Source organism: Protomyctophum bolini, assembly GCF_963924005.1.
Source record: "Protomyctophum bolini genome assembly, chromosome: 16".
In the NCBI taxonomy this organism is placed as follows: domain Eukaryota; kingdom Metazoa; phylum Chordata; class Actinopteri; order Myctophiformes; family Myctophidae; genus Protomyctophum; species Protomyctophum bolini.
Window position 1 is genome coordinate 13842226 of NC_137877.1, and position 19653 is coordinate 13861878.

The following is a 19653-nucleotide window of genomic DNA, read 5'->3' on the forward strand; positions in this document are numbered from 1 at the left end:
ACTTTCAACCATAAACCATAATATGATTGACAAATCTTGGATTGTAATTCTTCATTATTCATAGAAATAAATGGCACGGATTTATGCAATTTAATCGGATAGTCTGACAGGGTACGTCGTGAACGATAATAAAAATCTTGCAATGTGTACCGGCCTTTAGTCAGCCTCATTTATATTATTATACTCCTCATTTCTGCACGCCACACACCGTGGCCTCACCACCTCACAACAACAGTTCTCAGTTTCATTCAGCCTATGTACAACGATTGTTTTAATTCAAAGTGGTATAGCTATTCTGTGTAATGTTTATTGTCATTCCGTGTATCTACAAGCTCCAAGTGTTGCGTCCACAGCGCATTGTGCATGAGCTTGCAGCTTGCCTACACTCTCTCAAAAATGGATTTTCCCAGCAGTTAACTTCAACCTTTATTCAAATACGGTATTTTAAAATGCAACCACACTTTTGATTTATTTTTCCTTGGAATGCAGCTGCACTTGTTCAGTTGACCATGGCTGGCGGACCAAAATGGGCCGCTTTAAAAAAAAATAGAATAGTCGATTTGCTATTTCAAGATCGATTCCCGTGCTTATCGAACGAACGTCGATTAATTGATTTGTTTTGGGTCAGCCCTAGTATGTGTGTGTGTCTGTGTGTTTTAGGCTGTGCAACAGTGACACTTGGTGGTGAACAAACGCTATAAGGCTATTTCCGTGCTCGGACAGACCCAGCCAGGGACAGACCCAGGGACCCACATAGCTGTCTATAGGAGTGGTTGCACCACTAAAAAACTAGACTAAAATGTCTGACCGAGACTAGTGGACAAGAAATAAAATTAGACTAAAAGACAAGTCACTATATGCTTGGTTGGCGGTTGCATGCTGAAAATAGCCGATCTACAAGCACAAAAATAATTAACCATTACGACGACGGCATCAAGGCCTGGAAAAATGCATTTTTGTCGACAAAAAAACTGTAGATTCAGTCGACTAAAACTAGACACTAAAGCATTTCAGATGACTAAAACATGACCAAAACTATTCAAAAGACTTGTACTATGACTGTGTAAACTAAGATCTAAATTTGCTGCCAAAATCAACAATGCTTTGGCAGCAAAACCGTAAATGACAGCGCCGTTCTAGCAGAGATGTATTAGTCACGTCTGAAAGTGTGATGAGAGAGAGTTTGAGGAAGTGGACAGAATGGTGGCATTTCCCAGGGGATTTGCGTGGTGGCGTCCTGACCAGGCCGACTTGTTTCACGCTCGTCAGCAAACGAGCTGTCAGTCAATAGATTGTTATGACTTGTTATGACTGTGTTAAGATTGTGTTATGACTGTGTTAAGTCCCCCCCCCCCCTTCGTCGCGGTGAAAGGGGAAGCGTTGCTGTAAAACGCAAGTATAAACATGGTGGTCTGAAATGCGGAAAAGGTATCAATGACAGTAGATTTTAAGGTGCTCAGCGGTGGTGTGAGGACAAGCACATTTAATTAAGTACTGCACTTAAGTACACTTTTGAGGTGTTTGTACTTTACATGAGTATTTCCAATTTCAAATTCTCCACTACATCTCAGTGTGAAAAATGTTACCTTTACTCCGCTACAATTATTTGAAAACTTTAGTTACGGTACTTTAATCAATTTGGAGATTTTAATTTTGATTAGAAAACATACATTAACCACCCTACATTTCTACAAGCTCACAATGACGCATCGTGAGCTTGTAGATTGACTATTTTCAAAAGATTACGAGTAACGGAAAACGGAAATGATGCAGATACTTTTGTACATTTACTTTAGTACATTTTGAACGCAGAACTTCTACTTGTAACGGAGTAGTACATCTACATATATTGCAGTATTGATACTTTTACTTTATATTTGAGTACTTTTTCCACAACTGCAGAAAAGGTAACAGACAATGACAGTAGATTTGAATCTAAAGCGATAAAAATCAACAAAAAGGTGCTCAGTGGAGGTAAAAAGGTACGGTTGGTGCTTTAAGGATCAAAGGGGACTACCCCTCTCTCTTGACAGTAGATTTTAGATATTTGTGTGGCTGCGTGCACGTCCCTAGTGATTTTAGGAACTCAGTTCAATGTCAATAGTAATAATAAATGTCAAAACAAAGCACAGAAGACTGTAAATAAAATTACTAGAGTCAACGAAACCCAACTCATGCTTGTCTCTTCAATCTTTCTCATTGCTTCTATCTCTCTCTCTCTGCCTGTATCTGGAACAGGCCAACCGGGCCCAAACATGAATGGCCCGGGCAGGAACACATGGAAATGAAAAACATGCATTGTGACTGCACTGCACAGACATTCCCCAGAGTGACAGAGAGGAAGTTGCTTTTTATTTTGTCCCCGCGGGCAGAAGGGATGTGGTGAGACGAGAACAACGAGAGAGGAAGCCTTCGTTCACACCACACACTTATGGAACTTAATGAATCTAATTAAGGCACTAAGACCTGACACCAGATTCTACAAATGTCTTCTAAATCAGTTTTCTGAAAAACCTGTGTGTCTATATCAGTGGTTCTCAAACTATTTCATGTCAAGGACCCCCAGAATTATATGTAATAGCAATTTCAAAATATGTTGTTCCAGGGACCCCCCTCAGAAGCAAAGATTTGAGTTAAAAGTGTTCATTGGGAAAGAATATATATTCAAAGATTTGCAGACATGTTCATGATTTTTCAAGATCTACAAGCTGGTAGTTTAAAATAATGGTTAAAAGTGGTTAAAAGCTAAAGCGACACAGAGGCATTCCCGTCCTGAATGGGTTAAGACACTACTGTGCACAGCCGTAGCCTTAGGTGAGGGCGGTTTGGTACATGATGGGGAGGATGTGGCTTCTCTGTCTTTTACCGTGGAGCTAACTAACGGTTTCCGAGGGTCTGCTCCGAGTTGCATCATCATAGGCCTCCGTATTTCTTCACCGGATGTCGCTGCGGTCTGGGAATAATTAAACCCCTTATCTTTTGTAAATGAACGGCCCATCTTCATCATGCTACAGCGTCACACGGCCCATCTTCATCATGCTACAGCGTCACACGGCCCATCTTCATCATGCTACAGCGTCACACAAAAAGCATCAAAACTAGACCATCTGCAAGCTCGAAACGCCCTTGTCGCGTTCTTCTACTTTTGAATTTGAATCCTGAATATGATATGCAAATTGCAAACAATGAACCAACCCTATAGGTCACTCTATTCTGGGGTGAGCATTTGGCGGAATTAGCTCATCTAAAAGCTCGGCTACATTTTGAGTGAAGATATTAGGTAAAGAAGGAGTGCAGTATAGAACTCTGGATGACCCTGAGTCAACACAGCATAGGGTTAAAATAGTTAAGTATTTTCCCCAGAGAAGCATGGTGAGCATCAGTTTTCTGGAAGATACATCAGACCATTTTTACTGCATGGCTTAGGAGGCTTGCTGTCTAGAAGAGGGTATGACCCTTTGTCTGTCTGTGGCTAATCTCGCAACTGGCACCAAATGTTACAGCCACGTATTTATTTTCACATTTATCTACAAGCTCGTCCAAGCTTGTAAGATCTGCTGCTTTTGTGTGACTCTGTAGTAGTACGATCAAGAAGGACATTAACTCACGTAAAAACACAACGCGAATATATAGAATATGGACATACAAGGTTTCTGCCCCGACAACAGCGTTAATGTTTTATATGTTTTTGAGATATTTTACTTCAATTCGGATCGGGCTGGAACTGTGCATCCTAGATGTCTGGCGTCATAGACTGGCCACGTGAAGTCTGAGATCCACATGGATCCACGCCGTTATTAGGCTTTGTCTTTGAGGTTTGTGCATTTTGTGCAGGAAACAAACTTTGCACAACCTAGTTCGACTGATCTGATTGGCTGCCTCCTCTGCCTAAGCCAATGGGTGAGTAGTATGATTGCCTGCCTCCTAAGCTATGCCACACGCACGCTTTACCACCAGCATCCTCAAAGCGACAACAGTCAGCTGCTGATGCTATGAGCTGGACAGCAGGGAAGCCACAACAAAACAGTCATTGAACCACGCACAGAATGTCGGAAAGAACGCAAACAACGGCCGCGAGGCACGAGGTTGTGACACACATACACACATGTTACTAAAATAATAGTCATACTAATATGGGACACACACACACAAACGTTACTAAAATAATAATCATACTATGGGGGGGAGGGGGGGGGGGGGGACGACGACCACGGAGACAGCGCTTCTTTCACCTGACAAATATCACTATGTGATCATGTCTTGTTTAAAGTATAAAATAGCGTAAGTGATAACAACCAGGAACATATTATTATTATTATCAAAAATCCCAGACGATGTCTAGTCTCATGTCACAATATCGATCGAATAAGGACATATTGCTCAGCCCTGTGCATGTGTCCATCATAAAAGGCCTAAAGGAATAGGTTCATGGTTCCTCATTGAGTTTCATTGTATTCCTAGTGAAGTTTACAGCGATATGTGATGAGGTGCTTGCAAAGCCACGATCGTAAAAATTCATTGAGGCCCGTCCAGGGCTGGTGCGAAACAATGGCACGTTTTCAAAACCTCACTGCCTCTGATTTAGGAAGCGTCGCGACTCTGATTTAGGACTCTCTCCAGAAACCGAAGCAGTGCGCCAGCTTTTCCAAAACTGGGCCCCCGAAAAAAAAAGCTCATTCACAGCTCATTTAGCTTTTTCTAAAAGTCAAAACACTGCGACCCAGAGTAGCTTGGCCGGGTCTTGCAGCTGCATGTGCAGTAAAATCCTCTGTGTTAATTTATGCATTTTGGAGACACAACAGGCCTTTGGAAGGAAACGGACTCTCGCCGAGCGTGACGGCCAACCGCACTCCACCAAGACCCCCAGAACTACAAACAGCCAGCCAACCATGCTCCACCAAGACTCACAGAACTACAGACAGCGAGCCAATCGTGCTCCACCAAGACCCCCAGAACTACAAACAGCCAGCCAACCACGCTCCACCAAGACCCCCAGAACTACAGACAGCCAACCGCACTCCACCAAGACCCCCAGAACTACAGACAGCCAGCCAAACGCGCTCCACCAAGACCACTAGAACTACAAACAGACAGCCAACGACGCTCCACCAAGACCCCCAGAACTACAGACAGCCAATCGCACTCCACCAAGACCCCCAGAACTACAAACAGACAGCCAACCACGCTCCACCAAGACCCCCAGAACTACAAACAGACAGCCAACTGCGCTCCACCAAGACCCCCAGAACTACAAACAGACAGCCAACCGCGCTCCACCAAGACCCCCAGAACTACAGACAGCCAACTGCGCTCCACCAAGACCCCTAGAACTACAAACAGACAGCCAACCACGCTCCACTAAGACCCCCAGAACTACAGACAGCCAACCGCACTCCACCAAGACCCCCAGAACTACAGACAGCCAGCCAACCGCACTCGACTAAGACCCCCAGAACTACAAACGGACAGCCAACCACGCTCCACTAAGACCCCCAGAACTACAGACAGCCAACTGCGCTCCACCAAGACCCCTAGAACTACAGACAGCCAACCAACCGCGCTCCACCAAGACCCCCAGAACTACAAACGGACAAGTTAGGGGAGGACTCGGAGACATTGATCTTCACGGTTTGAAGAACAAATTCGGGATGAGGCATTAAGGCATAAGAACGCGCTCATCTTACATCGCACCTGGTTAGACTTAGTATCTTATTAGCCTGAGTGAGCGCAGACAGAACAAACCCAAAGCGAGGCCAATAAGCTGTCGGAGGCTTGTAGCATAGCGTTATGCCGTATGGATGCACGTTGTTCTTCCACTCTGAAACCATATCGTCTATCCGCTGAAAGACTTTGTTTTGGATACACAGCTCTGGCCACTAGAAGATATGGAGATGTGTCCAGAAAAGCGCTTGCGAGACAAATTGGGTCCATTCTAAGAAGGAACATCAAGAACATAAAAGTGTTTTGTCCTGGAAAGAGTCAAACAGTGTTACGTTGCCGTGGTGAAAACACTATCGAGAGAGAGAGAGAAAGTCTCCAAGTGAAAGATATTTAGATGAATTTGCAATAAACGTCCTTCTTTGATTGCTATGGTCCCGGATGGGACAACAGGGATGCAGAATGACACACAATACAATCAGACTCATTCAGAAAGGAAAGGTACTATGTTTACCCAGGGTAACTGGACTAAGCTCAAGAACTTGTTTACAGCCAGGCCCTGCTCATAGAACATTTCATGGTAGAGGTTCAATGCCTTGTCCAAGGGCACTTCAGCGGTGGTAATTCTAACGTGCCGGTCGGGGGATACGAACTAACGACCTTCCGATATCAAGACCGCTCCGCAAACCATTCGGCCACCGCTGCCTGTCAGTAGTTTTCCACAGACCATAATAACGGCTCTGCAGAAGTAGTGTCCATAGGCAAGATACATTTTGTACACGGCCTCGAGATAGTCATGCACGCCCTCATATTCTCCCATTTAGACTATTGCAACTCCCTGTACAGCCACTTTACATCGAATCCAACTGGTCCAAAAGGCAGAGATTCCCTAAGCGCTGTCCTGGCCTCTCTCCACTGGCTACCAGTACTGTTCAGAATCAACTCCAAGATTCTCCTTTTCGTTTACAAAGCTCTAAATGGGCTTCCTACACGGCTCTTATCCCCCCACCCGACACTAGGACCCTCAGGTCAGCAGAAAGGGGGACATTGGCCATCCCGAAAACTAGACCGAAGCTTAGGGGTGACGTGGCTTTGCTGTCGCAGCCCCTAAACTGCATCCCACGCCGCCTGTTTGATAGATCTGCTCCCCTTCGTTGGCTCATCAGGCTCAAAACTATTCTATATTCACAAGCTTTTCAATCGCCCTGATGGCTGAATTTAAGGTCTAAATGCTTTTGTGTGACGCTGTAGTATGATAAAGTAGGGCGTTCCTTTACAACAAAATAAATATGGAGGTTTGCCCGACAGCAACGATATATGTTACAGTACATGTTCTGTACAAGGTATTACCAACTAATGTGTTCAGATGAAGTAACTTAGATAGCATTTGATGCCGACTTAGTACTCTTTAGTGTATATGCATAGTTTCATTGTATAGATAGTCCACTGTTAGGTTCTTAGCTTACGTATGTATTTGATGTATAGTATATTGATGTATTCCCATGTTTTGTTCTTGCTTACTGTAAGTCGCTCTGGATTAAGAGCTTCTGCTACAGCAAAGGCCTAAATTGTAATGATTCACGATGAAATACTTCTTATTTCTTTGGCCGATGAACACTTACTTGGCGTCTACGATGTGATGGAGCTTCTTGAGGAAGTCAGCGTTCAGGTGGTTGTGCTCCAGGGTCAGAGTGTGGAAGTACACCATCACATACTCCTTCACTGTGATGTGGTCCATCACATGGATGAAGTACAGCAGAGCCTGCACACACACACACACACACACGTTTGTATTACTATAATTGTGAGAACAATCAATGTTTTACGACGGTGATGTTATTTTTGATCATAAGTCTAAAGAATAGCCGATCTACGAGCAGCTTTTAGATCGGGTGTTGTGCACTGCTGGCGCACCCACCCACCCACCCGCGCACGCAAGCATGCACGCACGCAAGCACGCACGCACACAATTTCAGTCACAGTATAAATGTCAGCAGAGGCATGAGCTTTACCTTCTCCAGGTCGATGAGGGAGACGGGGATATTCCTTCCTACGACCACCATTACTGTTCTGCCACACATGTCCACTCCTAAAAAATACAGTACCATGTACATGTTATACACACACATCCACTCCTAAAAACACACAGTACCATGTACATGTTATAAACACACATGTCCACACACACACACACACACACGGTCAACTTGGACACAGAATTAACAAGTACGCATACTTTGCTCGATTTAAAAAAAAGGTACTGTAAGTGATATTTTCTTGCTCAAAGAACTGTTAAATATCTCTATATTCTGATTGCTATCGAGTGTTTGTCCAAACAACAGGGGTCTTTGCCGATTGCCTGCCCTGTTTGTCGGTGGTGGTGGTGGGGGGGGGTGACAGAGGCGCTCCTGTTGTCACACGAGGGCTGCGGGACACAATTAGCCGAAACATGCTGGTGAGGAAGGCTGGCTCTGTCATTACTTTTTTGACTTAAGAGCTACATTAAAAATGACCAGCTTAACAAGATCTACCCACAAAGAAGTATGATCTCATTGCTGAAAATAGTAATAAAAAAATAAATGTACCTGAGGGGGCGAAATGGAAATAGTTTTTGTATGTCTAACTTTGTAATGCTACTGATGTTTGTGCTCAACACTCTTGAAAACAAATATTCCATTGTGGCTTAATATAATTTTCTATGTCAATCAATCAAGTCACCTTAATTCAATTAAAGTGTCAGATGCCAAATTATATATTTGTTTATTTAAATTATATATGTTTTAGGGGCATGTCATGTGATCTACCTGCACAGCCTTTGTGATCTACTGGTAGATCGTGTCTACCTTTTCGGCAACCCTGCATTAGGGCTACCCTGGACGGTGTGGACTACGGGATGTGGTGGAGCCGATGTGGGACGGTGTGGACTACAGGATGTGGTGGAGCCGATGTGGGACGGTGTGGACTACAGGATGTGGTGGAGCCGATGTGGGACGGTGTGGACTACAGGATGTGGTGGAGCCGATGTGGGACGGTGTGGACTACGGGATGTGGTGGAGCCGATGTGGGACGGTGTGGACTACAGGATGTGGTGGAGCCGATGTGGGACGGTGTGGACTACGGGATGTGGTGGAGCCGATGTGGGACGGTGTGGACTACAGGATGTGGTGGAGCCGATGTGGGACGGTGTGGACTACAGGATGTGGTGGAGCCGATGTGGGACGGTGTGGACTACGGGATGTGGTGGAGCCGATGTGGGACGGTGTGGACTACAGGATGTGGTGGAGCCGATGTGGGACGGTGTGGACTACAGGATGTGGTGGAGCCGATGTGGGAAAATACTGTGTTCAAGGTTCAGGAGAAAAAAAAATTCTCCTTTTGCATTTCTTTCACCATAGTAAATGCTGCATTCATGGTCTGGAAAGGGAAGTTGTTTTACAGACAGGTAAAAGGGCAGGGGCAATGGTCATGATATTATATTATATTTGCATATAAATACTGCCCACAGAGGCAGAAATCGTATCGAGGTAAGAAAGCAAAAATATGTCTTCCGATTCTTGTCCGGAACGGGGGGGGGGGGTAACAGAGTAAAAGAGTCCATATCTTCCCGACACCCAGAGCTTCTATTTTGAAAGAAATCCTGACAGAGATTGTGTTAAAGGACAACTTTACCCATTTTCAACCTATCTTCATAATTCCTCACTAGATTGTCCGACCTAGTGTAGTGGTTAGACCATATGCCTTTCATGCGGAAGGTTGTGGGTTCGAACCCTGCCTGGGGTCGACGTCAGCAAGGCCATGCGGTCGCAACGGGTTCTTAACGCCAAATAAAAATGGGTTCAGATCTAAGCCAAGTCTCCTGAGGAGGCGCGTCCGAAGCCCATCCTGTACGTAAAGACAAATCCTCCATAATTGGTCCTCACTAAAGCTCATGCTAATAGCACCATTTTGTTTTACTCAGTCTGTGTCTCAGAGGACGACACTTCAGAAACCTGCCAACCAGTGACATTTTGATTTATTTCCAAGTCTTTTTTTTTATTTTCATGTTTTTATTAACACAAGAACAATGGCATGATAACTTTCCAGAAATAGGAAGCCTGCAGTTTCTATTAGCTTGGATTCCCTAAGCTGTCCACAGCCCTCCTCTGAGACAGTGACAGACCGAGCAGACAGAAATGATTCTATATTATAATGAGCATTAGCGAAGTTCATGTGTGTTTTTAGGATCTTCTTACATTTTGGGGTTTTGTTTGGACAGGAGAGAGACAGAAAGGAGAAGAGTTTGAACAATGGACAATTGTTTTCATTTCTGTGAACTTGTCAGAAAAGGCTTGACAAGGTCAAATTGGCTCGAGTAATCCCTCTATATAAAAAAAGGAAGCAAATTAGAACCTGGCATCTACCGCCCTGTTTCCATCCGTTGTTCCAACTCAAAAGGTTAAAGAGAGATTAATTCAAGAACAAATCAACAGCTACCTAGACGAGCATAAACTGTTGGTTGAATTCCAATCTGGCGTCAGAACATCCCTCTCCACAGACACATGTTCTGTAGTTGGACTACATCACACGTGAGGTAGACTCAGACACATTCTGTGGCCTGGTCATGCTCGACCTCCAAAAGACCTTCAACACTGTAAATCACTACATTCTACTGGGCAAACTGAAGGCGATCGGTTTTGATAGCTCATCAATAAACTGGATGAAATCCTCCCTGGAGGGAAGAGAACAAGTGGTTGACATCAATGGAACCTCCCAGTGAACTGTGTGGGGTTCCCCAGGGAAGCATGCTTGGGTCGTTATCGTTTCTTCTTTACATTAACGACATGAATGCTGCTTGTGACTGCAAATTTCCAGTTCTTGGTTGTAATATATATATATATATATCCTGGTATTAATACGTCCCCATACCATAATAGACATGCACAACATCCCTACTTTACGTTTCCCAAAAGAATATTTTATGAATCTGGACGCAGGTCGTTCCACTACAAAGACCCCATTTCACTGGAACAATCTTTCTCTCAGATCCGTTACCTCTCCCTGGCCGCTTCAGGACGCCATTCTGAGGGTAAACAGGTGATTTTTATTTTTACATAGAGTTCTTTCTTATTTTGTTTTCCTGAAATGATTGATGATATTGAATTGTCATGTCATGTCTATGAATTGATTGCATAGGGCCTAAATGGAAACAAGACCGCAAGGTGCTATCCCTTTTGGAATAAGTGTTTGACTCTGTTGCCGTTTATACATTTATGTCTAATAAACTATTCAATCAAAAGGTACAAGATACTGTAGTGTACTATGGTTTGTTGTGGAGCCTGCCAGTGGATTAATACTGCCTCCTACTGGTTGTATGGGCCAGTGACAGTCAGAGAGACAGAAAACAAGAGAGAGCTGGTCAGATAAAAGGAGCCTGAGAACGAGACACACAGGAAAGGAGATACAGAGGCAGATAATGGACAGCTGGCAGTTCAAAAAGAGCAGCGTGTTTGAGAGGAGCGCCAGCTGTGAGCACGCAGCCGGCCATTTACATATATTTTCTGAATAATAATAATAATGAGAAAAGGGGATTACTGCATATTCCCCGATGCCCCGTCTATAATCTCCCCAGAGCCGAGAAGAGAAGTTCCGTTTCTGAAAGCAACGGGGAAGTCACACGCATGCATTATGTCTGTGTTGCAAGCTTTTTAGGGACTTTGCATTGACTTGCAATGCCTTCCATATTATCGTCTCCAATCATCTAGTTTTGATGCCCAAAATGTCACTCACGCACGCACGTACAGTACACACAATTTCTGCATCCATCTCTCACAAACAAACAAACAAACACTTACCAGTTTGATATAAGGCCTTGAGTGCAGCAATATCCGACAGATCTTCAGCCCTGGCTTGACATAACCAGCGGTTATAACTGTATAGAGGAGACAAAATGTCAACTTAAAAGTACATAACCTGGAGGTTACAGTTCAATGGTAAATGGACTGCGTCAAAGCGTTTGGTTACAATACATTTCATTTTCACACCACCGACGGTGGATAAAAGCATGCAAAGCGCTCGACCTGCTCACCGGGGGCAGTTAGGGCTTCTGTGTCTTGCTCAAGGACAATTCAACCAACGCACAGCCATGGGGGAGACGGGGATCGAACCAGGAACCTTCCGGTTCCAAGACGGCCACGCTCTACCCCTGGAGCCTGAGGCCATTAAGGCCTCAGGTCAAAATGGTCCTGACTTACGTTTTCTGAAAACTCTTATCCAACGATAACAAAATATTCTAAGTTTTGGGTCTGAGAGGCTAAATCTCATCAAACGGTGGTCCGTGGCTCAAATGCCAAATTAAATAATGAACCTTGACATGAAAAAGGGTTGAAAACCACTGGGATAAAAGGATATGAGGCAATGTAAACAAATGTCTGATCTAATATCCCCGGGACATTTTGACTTTTAACGGCTGATACCAATTAGACAGCGGCTCGCTGATGAGTGCACCTGCACCTCATGCGTGACCAATTTTATATAAAGTCATAAACCTCCGGGCCATTTCTCTCGAGAAGTACACTGAAATCGGAGTAAAGGGAACAACATTATTTTATTATGTTCTTTTAATGAGCACTGTCATTTTGATGGAGAGTGTGGTGTGCCAATTGGTTTTTAACCCATTTTGACTTGAGATCAGATTCTAAAAATGTCTTCTACATCCTGACAGTTTTCTGAAAAAGCTATGTTTCTATGTCTGTCGTTCTTCGATTTTGTCAAAATAGCAGACCTACAAGTTCATAGCGCGCCACTCGGTGGTGTGCTATGAGCTTGTAGATCTGCTATTTTTCAATGGCTGAGGCATAACATAATGCTAACTCCAAAAGGGATTCCCGCCCAAAATGGGTTAAGGCCTGTTCAAAGTTTAGTGATGTGAACATTTAATTTCCAAACAAAATGACATGGCCATCATTTCCGCACGGCAAAATGTGTTTTCAATACCAATATTTCATCTGCAAAAAGTGACATAGCCATCAGTCGCGTTCTTTAAAATGTGTTTTCAATGACCTCCGTCTGGATTTCGCTGGAGAATGCGTGTCACAAATATTACAGTCCTGAGTAGTGTACATTTATGAGGGTATATAGATGGAACAACCCATTTGCAAATGGAACGGGTCCATTTTAAATATCAAAAACACATTATGCAAAAACACATTATGCCCAAAACTTTTACTTTTGAATTTGAATCCTGAAAAAGTATCAAAAGTGCAAAAAAGCGTGCAGTTTCGAGCTTGCGGACCTGCTATAATGTTGTGTAGGGCGTTCATTTACGGGAAAAAAACTATGATTCTGTCATTATCGGTACATAACTCAGACGGCGCCGAGTTGACTGAAGGTGACTTCACAACACTCGGCACGGCCACTTGCTCGCTTTAGCTCGCTCGGCGACCACCTTCAGGTGACGCGACCCCAAACAGTAACTGGTCTGGAACTTCCGGGGACCCCCCAGGGACCCCCACACAGAGTTTCACCACTCACTTCACACGGGTGTGATTCTTTTCAACCCAATCGTACCGTGACATGCATAGACGTAGAAAGATATAATACGCCTCATTCGCCGCTGCAATTCATTGGAGCGACCTTGTCTTGCACGGAGGGCGGAAGTGCGCACATAGAGTGGTCATGGACATGAGTGTCATGGACTCGCGTCCCTTCCTTTCATTACGTTCCGTGGCACCAACGCGGACGCTTGCCCTCACTTGAGAGCATTCACTCCAGAGCCAGAAGAACCTTTCTATGTCTATGGCGACATGTACACACTCAAGAGTTAAATGAACATTGTTACACAGTGCAGAATGCAGCGTTGGTAAAGGAAAGGTACTATGTTTACCCAGGGTAACTGGACTAAGCTCAAGAACTTGTTTACAGCCAGGCCCTGCTCATAGAACATTTCATGGTAGAGGTTCAATGCCTTGTGTCCAAGGGCACTTCAGTGGTGGTAATTTTAACGTGCCGGTCCGGGGATACGAACTAGCGACCTTCCGATATCAAGACTGCTCCGCAAACCATTCGGCCACCGCTGCCTTCAAGAGTGGTCAAGAGTGTGCGCTGCGCGAGGAGGAAGGATGAGCTCACTTCCTCTGGTGCTGTTTCTGCACGGCGGCATCAGACTGCTGGCCCTGGAGGACCAGCTTGCGTTGCTTGTCCACGTCGCCCTCCATCCTGGCGAAGGCATGTGTCCCCACCTGGCCCAGGTCCGAGTCCAGGCTGTCGTCTTCAGAGTCATCTGCACACACACACACACACACACACACAAAAGCACAAGCAAAATAAAATCTCACGACTGAAGTCCTAATATGTAATTTGTGAAACATCGTGAAAGGAGCCACCACACACTAGCGCCGTGTGACCTACACACTTAACACAACATGTATCATGTGGTAGCCATACAGCTAATAATTGCAGATTGAGGCGTTAACACTCATATCACCCCAGACGGAGGTCTCCGTCCTATTAAATATTTACGCCCGTCGCCATAGACGGAGGTTAATCAAAAGACGGAACATGACTCGTTTCATAACAGAGCGCACCGGTCTACAGGCTGGGAGCGTCTATTGAGCAACATTCAATGTAATTTCCGGGTAGTCCGTCATCAGTCGTGGGAACTGAGTGAGAACTTCTCACTCACTCTCTCTCACACTCACTCACTCTCCATCAAGCAACGCAAGCTGGTCCTCCAGGGCCAGTGAGAGTGATTGAGTGTGAGACAGAGTGAGAGAGTGAATCACACACACACACACACACACACACACACACACACGGGAGATAGCATTAACACAATTACAGACAGTTTAGATGACCTCTATGGTGATTATTATCTTACTCATCTCCATAAAGCCTGTTGATGCCCTTTGGTGTCGGTCTGCGTGTAAACACAGATCTGTGTCACATTTGCATCACATATGACCTCATCTGCTGCTGAGATGCTGTTTGTTTCTATTCTGCGCATCACAGCATTTCTGAGTGCCTCAGTTTCTGTGTGTGTGTGTGTGTGTGTGTGTGTGTGTGTGTGTGTGTGTATGCGTGCACGCACACACACACACTCAGACATTTCAAGGTCGTGGGCTATCATCCAGGTCCTTCCCCTCAAACATCAGGATCTAGTTTGTGTAATAATTTATGTCTACGGCCATATGTCGCGTATCGGGTGTGTGTGTCTGTTTGTTGTGTTTGGGGCTTACTCACAGGCGCGTGCTTACTTTGGAATCGACACTTTCGTGGCTAAAACGTCCCCACACTTCGAGCCCCCATATGGACAGCAGACATCGGATACGAGGTCGCGGGAGGTGACGACAAGCTCAGCAAACGTCGTCCACCGCCTCAGATTAAAGCCAGCGAACAAAGCCGGGTGAAGGTCAAAGTCATACGATCCCATAAAAACACGTAAACACCCGATGTCACGCCTCTCACTAACAGTACAGTGGAGGCAGCCCTAATCCTCTCACTAACAGTACAGTGGAGGCAGCCCTAATCCTCTCACTAACAGTACAGTGGAGGCAGCCCTAATCCTCTCACTAACAGTACAGTGGGGGCAGCCCTACCTCTCACTAACAGTACAGTGGAGGCAGCCCTAATCCTCTCACTAACAGTACAGTGGAGGCAGCCCTAATCCTCTCACTAACAGTACAGTGGAGGCAGCCCTAATCCTCTCACTAACAGTACAGTGGAGGCAGCCCTAATCCTCTCACTAACAGTACAGTGGAGGCAGCCCTAATCCTCTCACTAACAGTACAGTGGAGGCAGCCCTAATCCTCTCACTAACAGTACAGTGGAGGCAGCCCTAATCCTCTCACTAACAGTACAGTGGAGGCAGCCCTAATCCTCTCACTAACAGTACAGTGGAGGCAGCCCTAATCCTCTCACTAACAGTACAGTGGAGGCAGCCCTAATCCTCTCACTAACAGTACAGTGGAGGCAGCCCTAATCCTCTCACTAACAGCACAGTGGAGGCAGCCCTAATCCTCTCACTAACAGTACAGTGGAGGCAGCCCTAATCCTCTCACTAACAGTACAGTGGAGGCAGCCCTAATCCTCTCACTAACAGTACAGTGGAGGCAGCCCTAATCTCTTGCTTTTTTCTGAAAAAGCTGCCGCTGTGTAAATCAAGCCTTGGTCTCAGGAAGACAAACAGGGGGTCAAACCCAGAGTCGTATAGCTGCGAGGAAGTGAGAGAAAGGCCAGAAAAATATAAAACAGAAGAAGAAAAACAACAACTGTAACATCTGTTGAGGGAATAACAGCATGAACCAAAAAATAAAATAAAATAAAAAGGACCCCCCGCCCCCGCCTCCTCTTTACGACAGCTCGTTTGCAAAGCATTAAAGGCTATGAATCTTGCGTTTTTTGGAAGGGATCAGAGGAACGCCTGCTCTGCGTTCGCCACGGTCCACGGGTCCAGTGCTGGCAACGCAGCACATACATCCATGGACGCGCTGAGCAATAATATATGGCCACTGTCGGGCAAGAAAACCTCTTATCTCCAGATTTTAACTAGGGATGCACCGATGTCTGGCCGATACAGATAACCGATGTCAACGTTGCCGTTATGATCGATGACCGATATTTTTACGATGTCGAACAAGTTAAAATGTAATAAACACTGAATTAAAAAAATATATATAATAAGAAAAATTATGGTTGCAACATAATTATTTTTTGGCCCGTATTATCCCAACATCAACAGCTTGAATGTAGACTTTTTATTTAAAAATGTTCCAACTTTTGAAAGCTTTTCCAGAAAAGTGTGAAATGTTAGGATAAAAATGCAATGATGAAGGCTGCATAATCAAACCAAATTATTACCGTATAAAATACAATATCGTCTAAAACCGATATATTATTAATATATTCAATACAGATATTGCATTTTAAGACCAAGATTGTCCGATACCGTTATGATGACTGATTAATGAGTACTACAGATGAAAAAAAGTTCAAGTCCAAATTTTATTCTGACCCCTCCACGAAAAGGCCTCGTTGTCCTGACCCGTTATCCATCATTTATACATTATGGATAAATAGTGTGAACTTAAACAGTTTTTATTTTTTTCAAAATTAACACCCTTGTTCATCACACTAAAGCATCAAAAGTAGACAGGTTTTGATCTTGTTGAACTGCTACTTTTGAAAAGATGCATTTGTGTTCTGTGTTTGTTATTGTAAATGGCCCTCGTGTGCTGTGATGTTATTTTGGCGGTATAGTTTGTCTTGTCAAAACATGAAACAAATATAAAAAAGACAAGAAGATACAGTGCGGTCGGTGTCCAGATGTTCCTCCAATGGTCTACATTCCAACGTGCTTCTCCCACGTCCACCGACCAACTCGGAACAGCTGGCTGACGTCACCGACTGTCTGTCCGTCCGTCCGTCTGTCTGACTGACTGACTTAAGGCCTATTCATAGTCCAGTTTTAGGTGAAGAGGTGGTTCGCAAAAACAGAGAGATGTGTTGTGTGAACGGTGATGTTGACGTCATGTTGTCGTTTTGTGTGGTCAGCTCTTCACTGACATATTGACCGGTTCATTTACTGATTGACTGGCTTTCTGTCTGTCTGTCTGACTGACTGACTGACTGACTGACTCATCAGGAACACTGCAGGTGTGTCACCCGCTCTGGGTTTCAACATACCGGTACTATTAAACTATTGAACAGCATTGTCATGTGCATCGTTTGCGAAAGCCATGCACTGCAGCAGATCGACTACAAAAAAAACGAAAACATGTTTTTATGCCGCACTTGGAATGACATTTAAGAACAAACTTGCAATGAAAATAAACACACACCGCATCGTTGGGCTTCGCAGACTTTAGCGGGCACATGAGAGTCACGTTGGTTATTTGCTTTTCTCAAGCCGTTTATCATTTAAACTTGCATTTTACCCATGAAGCCGTTAGTTTGTGGGCTTGGTGATCATACAGCAGGGGTCTTCAACAGGGGGTCTGTCTGGGACACCTAGCCCTAGGGGGTCCACCAAATATTTGTATGATATGAAATTTATTTTTTTAGTTAAACATTAACCACTCGCATCGCTATTCTAGGGGAACATTAGCCGACAATAGCAGATATACAATCTCACAGCGTTGTTGTGAGCTTGTAGATCTGCTATTTTGGGGTGAAGAGGCTTGATGTACAGGGGTGGGAAAAAAAAGAGTAGACCAAGTACTGAGCCAAAGGTCAAGTTTACCACGGAGCATACTGAGACATGAATTAACCTAAACGTTTACCACGTAGCCTACTGACACATGAATTAACCTAAAAGGGAACCCTGAGTATGAAAAATATATATTTGCATTCATAACGTCCTGCAGAAGTGCTGCGGTACAAAATGGGGAAACACGCTATAGAGCGTTGCAGTCTCGCCGCCTACGAGGGCACCAGAAGAGAATTTCCCATTCAGACGTTTCAGAAAGTAAAAATGTAAAGATATTTAAGCCTCGGACAAAGCCAACTCGGCTCCTGACAAATCATGACAATAAACAAAATCTTTGGGGCCAAACAAATAATGAGAAAGCATAAAAAAATTACAGGGTACAACACTTATTTTTTTAGTTCGTTTTTCTTCTTTCTAATTATTTGTTCGGCCAAAAAAATGTGTTTATTGTCAATGATTTGTCAGGAGCCGAGTTGGCTTTGTCCGAGGCTTAAAGGCCTAAAATAAATACTTTCTAAAACGTCTACGGAAAAATTAATGGGAAATCCTCATCCTCGTTGTTCCTAAAGGTGGAGGGACTGTGACTGACGCGCTATGAAGATCAGTTCTCGCTCAGACTGCCTACCTTCAAGGGTGCCTGGCTTCTCTGCGATGCGGATCTGCCTCTCGGGAACCACGGGCTCTCCCTCGGAGTTACCGATGTCCGCTGGGATGAAGGGCAGGCTGTCCCTCTCCTCCTCCTCCGAGCGAGGGTAGTACAGAGGCAGGAACTTCCTGTACACCGGCTGTGGGACGGAGGCACGCACGCACACAAACACACACTTTACAGTTCATCCTTCACATGTCCAGGGTAGGTAATATTAACACAATTATTACAGACAGTTTAGATGGCCTCTATGGTGATTATTATGTTACTCATTTCCATAAACAGACCGTTGATGCCCTTTGGTTTCGGTCTGCGTGTAAACACAGATCTGTGTCACATTTGCGCCACATATGACCTCATCTGCTGCCGTTTCTATTCTGCGCATCAGAGCATTTCTGAGTGCCTCTGTATCAGTGTGCGTGCGTGCGTGCTTCAAGGTCGTGGGCTATCCTCCAGGTCCTTCCCCTCAAACATCAGGCTCTAGTTTGTGTAATAATTTATGTTCGCAGCCATACGGAACTGTCTACACTAGCCATATGTCACGTATCGGGTGTGTCTGTTTGTTGTGTTTGGGGCTTACTCACAGGCGCGTGCTAGCTTTGGAATCAAACTTTTTCCCAAATTGAGTTTACCATAATCACAGTTGATTGGTGATACCCAATCAAATGCATGCGTTGCTTTGTTTTAGTTTGACCCCCAATTTGACATGCATTAGTCTACGGACCCTCTTTTAATGGCATTTCTATCACTGGGACCCCCCAATTTATATTGTATGTTAATTTAACTCTGAGAGTGTACAAATGGAACCTAACGGTCCCATTTGAACACTCTCAGAGTTACAAACCCATAAGGGTCCATTTGGTTCCAAACTATCCCCGGACCCCTCAGGAGGAGAGAGCAGCCACCGCGTAGCATCTGTACTGCATCTGCCAGTATCTTGGTCAAGGGCACTGGCAGGAGTGTGTACTGTACCTAGCATGCCACGATATCACGCACAGTCTCTTTACTGGCCCTACGAGTGGAATAATGAGAAAAACAACACATTCTCTTTACTGGCCCTACGAGTGGAATAATGAGAAAAACAACAGTAAACTAAACTGAATATCGTCTCTGGGTGGAAACCTGATTATGTCAAAAAGTGTTACTTTTCAGGATTAAAAACAATAGA

The 19653-nt window shown here is 44.6% G+C and overlaps 2 protein-coding genes across 2 annotated transcripts in view; one reads left to right on the top strand and one right to left on the bottom strand.

Moving 5' to 3' along the window:
* The window catches only part of man1a2 (mannosidase, alpha, class 1A, member 2), a 475750-nt gene that overhangs the window by 284084 nt on the left and 172013 nt on the right, over nt 1-19653 (top strand). The gene's annotated exons all lie outside the window — the stretch shown is intronic.
* Nucleotides 1-19653, bottom strand: part of gdap2 (ganglioside induced differentiation associated protein 2) — a 60221-nt gene that overhangs the window by 23411 nt on the left and 17157 nt on the right. Inside the window, exons 7-11 of the mRNA XM_080786094.1 lie at nt 18465-18624; nt 13765-13915; nt 11490-11566; nt 7671-7747; nt 7281-7420 (exon numbers count right to left, since the gene is read on the bottom strand). Coding sequence (XP_080642220.1) covers nt 7281-7420; nt 7671-7747; nt 11490-11566; nt 13765-13915; nt 18465-18624 — 605 coding nt within the window. The remainder of the gene's footprint in view (nt 1-7280; nt 7421-7670; nt 7748-11489; nt 11567-13764; nt 13916-18464; nt 18625-19653) is intronic.